The following is a 6,000-nucleotide window of genomic DNA, read 5'->3' as shown; positions in this document are numbered from 1 at the left end:
GTTGAAACTTGAGTTTAGGGTTGGATGTACAACTGTGGTTATTGTCTCCTGGATCTACCCCCTTTAATTTTTATAGTTATACCTTTAAAAAAAAAAAATTATTCTCTCTTCCCAATAGTTTATAGTTTTTTTTTCTTTCTTCTTTCTTTTTTATTTTCTCTTTAAAATTTTAAAAATTGAAGCTATGTAAGAAATTTGTAACAAATTTGTCTTTTATTTCTATCTGTACATATGCTTTTCAAATTTTTTTTAATAAAAAGTACAGAAAAGAAAAGTTGACTTTAATGGTTGTTGATCTTTTAAATTGAATTTATAAATGTGAATAATTCCCATCCTTGATTTTATTTTGTAAGCTGCGCTTTGCCCATTATATTGTATTTTAATGTTGTTTAAACCATCCTAGCAATTTCAAATATGTAGTCTCATAAAGAGTCCTCTGAACCTATATAACGTTTGGGGTTTTTCCCCTCTAAATACAGGTAATTTGGTTCTGCAGTGGATTGAGCCCACAGAATTCTCCACCCAAAGAGATTTGGTTTTTAAAACTGCATTCTAGAAAAAATGGAAATAGAATTGCACTGAAGTGCTAATTTGAGATTGTGATTTGCTTAATATCAATGGTTCAAAAGCACACTTATTAATTCTTCTATTATAAAATGTCACAAACTATGTTCCCAATATCCTTAGGTTTAGGTAAATTTTACAATCTCTAAAGATTCCCTGCAATTGCAAAGGAGCCAATATATTAGTTCTGATTCTATCCATTCAATGAACAAAGGCAAAATAATCACATTTGTGTAAATAGTAGCAGAGAAGCAATGATTTAAGTGTTTTTGGCAATTTGCCCTTTAAGTTTTGATTGCAAATCCAATTTGCCTTTTCTAAAGTTTTGATTACAAATGTTAAGATTAGTTTCTGATGCTCTTTACCACAAAGTAGTTGGTGTTTATAATACTAGATTAGATTTAATTAGGACTATGAATAACTTTAAATACACGAAATAACCAATATTTGAGTTTTTGTGCATTTGGAGTAGGGTTGGTGTTTAACATTAAGGAAGTAAGCAAATTATCTTTGAATACCAATTTCATATTGCTCTTTTATATGCTTAAATACTTTGTTTATTTCTTGAAGGTATAAACAGTGAATACGTGTAGCCATGTGAAATGAATGGCTAAGTGCTTCAAGGATGTATTTAGTGGAGATAATGTGCAATCTCTGCTGTTGACGTATGGTCATTGTAATTTAGGTACAATAATAAATTATTCCAATTTGTTTTGAAGGCGTGTGTTCAATTTCATATTAACCAAAGATCAAAATGTAAAACTTTAATTGTTCTTATGCTAAAATATATATTTAAAATTACATCAATAAAAAGACCACACTGTTTAAATTGTGTGTTACAAATTAAATCAATTTATTTACAAAAAGCATTCTTAACGTTGTGCAGAAAGAGGGCTTGACTAGCTGCATCTTTCTTGCAGATGGGAAATTCTTTGGGCATTAATTCAATTGCTTTATATCAGTTAAGGGTGAGATGGGAGTTTTTTTCCGTGCATTTTCAATGACAAAATACGAACAATGAGTAAATTATTTTAGAAAATCAGGAAGTATTTCAGCGACTTTCTTCCTGAGCTCTTTAATACGTTCTTCCTTTTTCTTCTCCTCCCTGGCAAGTATTGGCAGAGTCTTCCAAGCCATGAAAACTGACTTCACTAGTCTCCTGCAGGTAAGAAATACAGCAGACAAGTTTAACCAAACAAAAAAGAAGTATTTCAGCAATACGAAAATGGATAGAGGAAAAAAGAAGCAATACCTTTGATTGTGCTCTGTTCCAATTCTTTCTTTTTCCCATGTTGCAGTCTTTTCCATTGTTACATAATCACACCAGACAGTAAAAATGGATCTTCTCAGTCCAGTCAGATAGTACCGATTTGCTCTCTTTTCCATAATGTCGGTATTTTTCTTGCACTGAATTAAAATACCATATCCATTAAAGTGGGGGGGGGGGAGAAATAGATAATAGGATTAAATCTGCTGTGTCATTCATGATGATCAATATCATATATATACAGCGCGGAAACAGGCCTTTTCGGCCCACCAAGTCCGCGCCGCCCAGCGATCCCCGCACATTAACACTATCCTACACACACTAGGGACAATTTTTTTTACATTTACCCAGTCAAATTAACCTACATACCCGTACGTCTTTGGAGTGTGGGAGGAAACCGAAGATCTCGGAGAAAACCCACTGTTTATCCTAGTACCACCTTCCTGCCAACACTGGATCTTCCTCCTAAAAATAAATCTCTTTTGCACAATGCTTAATGGCAAGCCTCCCGTGCTTTAATGGGAATTTCAAAAATTAAACCCCCTTGCCGATTATTTGTTTGCTCACTTGCAATTTTAGGTTTCTTGGAGTAATCACACTTTCTTTAATCTTAAACAAGCAGAGAATCTGACAATTTCTCAGTGAAATCATCCTGTTACTGTATGCAGGTCTGATTTCCCCTCATTGTTCCTGCTCAAAATCCCTTGGGCCTAAATTTCAAAAAAATATTTTATTCAGATTATTAGTATTAAAGCTCAAAATGTCAGTTTAAAAGACTAACAATTTAAATCCTGAAAGATACCCACATTAAATGTTAACTTTCACACATGTTAGGTCAATTAATAGATCAGCTACCAACTATCTGAATGAAACAATTGTTGGAGGTAACACCCACCTGTAACCAACTGTTCAAGCATCTTTTAAGAAGTATCCCATTGTACACTTTTTCAGCTTTGAGCTTCTTTTCAGACAATGACTCTCTCACGTTCTGGTGCCAGGTGCACAGATATTGTCTTACTAGTGAAGTGGCGTGGTGAGATTCTGCAAACTTAAAAATCCATGAGTAAATGACGGTACAAAATACAAAGTAAACTTCTATTCTGATAGGAATAACTTGATCTTTGTGCAAACAACATTTCTACTAACTATCAAGAACAAGACTCTTTCCACTTGCGCAAACCATATGCTTTTACAAATGTTTTCATAAACACCATGCTTGATGCTGGTTTAAATTGAAGATAGGCACAAAAAGCTGGTAGCTCAGTGGGTCAGACAGCATCTCTGGAGTGAAGGAAAGGGTCGAGACCCTTTTTCAGGCCGCTGTGTTGTGACTTCCACATTTTATGCGTCTGGCTTGAGGAAAATGTGATCATGTATTCCAGATAAAAGATTTCAGCACATGGCCACAAGCTGAGCAAGGCATATCAACACACATTCAAAAAGAATTTTCAAACTGTTCTCCTGCTGGACCATAAACCACTACATGCACAAAGAAACTGGTTAAAGCTGGAATTATAGCATTTAGCAGTTTTTCCATTCCATTGTCAACACACAAGCTGCAACTCTGAAAGTAGACAGTTGCAAATTAGAAACTGCTTCAGTATAATTTTATTCAAAGAAATTTCTCAGGGAATGGTTTGTACTCCTGAATGAATTCCATCCATCTTTACAACCTACAGCAGCCACATTCTTTTGCACTGGTTCTCTTGGGGGGGGGGGGGGAAGAGAGACCAGCATCGCACTGAACTGGAAATACTGAAATCACATGTGATTGGTACAATCCAAAGAATGGTAGAGGATGTGTAGTATTTCTTGGACATTTAGCTCATCTGCTTTACATTCAATGAACATTTTGATAAATCCTTATTTAGAGTTTGTTGTGAACAGCACCTCATATTTCGCCTGGGCAGCTTGCAGCCCAGTGGTATGAACATTGACTTCTCCAACTTTAGATAGTTCCTCTGTCCCTCTCTTCCCCTCCGCCTTCCTAGATCTCCCACTGTCTTCCTGTCTCCACCTATAATCCTTCCTTTGTCCCGCCCCCCTGACATCAGTCTGAAGAAGGGTCTCGACCCGAAACGTCGCCCATTCCTTCTCTCCTGAGATGCTGCCTGACCTGCTGGAGTTACTCCAGCATTTTGTGAATAATTACACAGGTAAATCATAGTTTACTGTTTTGAAAAAGACATTATGCCAGAATGCCAGCTGCTCTCATAATGGGCAACAATTCAGAGTAAAGTGCCTCCAAAGGCAATGCAATCCCGCTTATATTTAGCCAAGTAATATTTTCATTCATACAAACAAGCAGCATACACCCCACCTTGTCTATGCCTATCTATACTGATCCCATTTGCCCACATTCTCCTTCCTCATCCTGTTCTGTCAAAATTAATGTTTAGAAAGTACTTTTTTTTTAGAGCTTCTCTAACTTCCAAGAAAATAATGTTATGACTTGCTTGCTTTACTTTTCTCAAACAGCCTGGTAGAGCAGTGAACTCCCAAGTCAAGAATTTTCAACTGGTCAAGCAGACGAAAGAAAAAACAACGATCTAAATTTAGGCAAACAATATTTCCCTCATCCTGCTTTCTCCGCTCCACAATCACAATGTCATATAAACTGAGGTTACGGGGATACAGATTATTAAATCTAAACTTGAGTAAAGGCTGAAACCAGGATAATGCTGGAATTAAACAACAGTTAACCTTTCCACACACGTTTCCAACATTTTATTTTTATGCATGTTGCACTGATACAACCAACGTTAAAATAGATTTTTTTCATATTTTATACAAAATTAAAGCATGGTAATTGTTGAATAGATGATTTACTTGGTTCATAGTAAAAACACTCTATCCAGCACCACCACAAAACCTCTGTAAAGTAGTGTCAGTTCTCTACTCTCCTTATGAAAGTTTAGATCACTCAAATGAAATAGAACTTTGCTATCAAACTCAAAATTATAGATTTTCTCTTTGGCCCACAATTTATCCCAAATGCATTTTTTTCCATACCATATGGTAATTTGGATGATCCTGCTAAGGTCATCTGTCAGTATCCCAGTTGTGATTAAAGTTACCTTCATGTTTTGTTTGGAGATTTCTAGAAGCTTTCGCCAGGGCTGAAGGCCTCGTTTTTTCAAAAGATTATCCTGATAGTGTTTTTCTGCAGCAGACAGCATTTGACTTTGTTTTTCCAATCTTAGTTGCTTCTCAGTTTCTTTCTGAAATGGCATTAGGATACGATACTCAGTTTTTCATGTGCATAACTTACATTGCATTATTTGCATACTATATTGGAGTTAATATTGATATTTTTAAACCAAAGCAGCGTTTGAATATTTTAACTAAGAGTTATTATTATAACTAAGAGTCACTATTGTTTGTTTTTTATGTAGATGCATGTGTGTGCGTAGAGAGAGATTTTTTATGTATATATTGATACAGACACTGAACTTTTTCTTGTTTATTATATTGTTAACAGTGTACCATGTTTACATATTGTGCTGCTGCAAGTAAGAATTTAATTGTTCCATCCGGACATATGATAAAACACTCATAGAAACATAGAAAATTGGTACGGAGTAGGCCATTCGGCCCTTCGAGCCAGCACAGCCATTCAATATGATCATGGCTGATCATCCAAAATCAATACTCCATTCCTGCTTTTTTTCCCATATCCCTTGATTCCTTTAGCCCTAAGAGCTAAATCTAACTGTCTATTGAAAACATCCAGTGAATTGGTCTCCTCTGCCTTCCGTGGCAGATAATTCCACAGATTCACAACTCTCTCGTTGAAAAAGTTTTTCCCTCATCTCAGTCCTAAATGGCCTACCCGCTTATTCTTACACTGTGACACTTGGTTCTTGACTCCTCCAACATCGGGAAGAATTTGCCTGCATCTAGCCTGTCTAATCCTTTAAGAATGTTATATGTTTTTATAAGATCTCCTCTCATCCTTCTAAATTCCAGGAGGATCCAGAACATTTGGACAGGTGCATGGATAGGGCACATTTAGAGGGTTATGGGCCAAACACAGGCAGGTGGGAAAGTGTAGATGGGACATGTTGGTTGGTGGGCAGGTTGGGCCGAAGGACAGTGGACAATAGGTGACACTTGCTGCTAACTTCAAAGAAAGTTGTTTAGCAGGCTCAGAAACATAGATTTTCTCT

At 36.2% G+C, this 6,000-nt stretch overlaps 1 protein-coding gene across 1 annotated transcript in view; it reads right to left on the bottom strand.

The window, feature by feature from the left end:
* Positions 1-1,436: 1,436 nt before the first annotated feature.
* Positions 1,437-6,000, bottom strand: part of ccdc191 (coiled-coil domain containing 191) — a 48,824-nt gene continuing 44,260 nt past the window's right edge. Inside the window, exons 14-17 of the mRNA XM_078408932.1 lie at positions 4,909-5,052; positions 2,727-2,879; positions 1,817-1,971; positions 1,437-1,723 (exon numbers count right to left, since the gene is read on the bottom strand). Of these exons, the coding sequence (XP_078265058.1) occupies positions 1,591-1,723; positions 1,817-1,971; positions 2,727-2,879; positions 4,909-5,052 (585 nt within the window). The 3' untranslated portion in view covers positions 1,437-1,590. The remainder of the gene's footprint in view (positions 1,724-1,816; positions 1,972-2,726; positions 2,880-4,908; positions 5,053-6,000) is intronic.

Source organism: Rhinoraja longicauda, chromosome 12 (assembly GCF_053455715.1).
Source record: "Rhinoraja longicauda isolate Sanriku21f chromosome 12, sRhiLon1.1, whole genome shotgun sequence".
In the NCBI taxonomy this organism is placed as follows: domain Eukaryota; kingdom Metazoa; phylum Chordata; class Chondrichthyes; order Rajiformes; family Arhynchobatidae; genus Rhinoraja; species Rhinoraja longicauda.
This window is presented reverse-complemented; position numbering and strand designations above follow the sequence as displayed.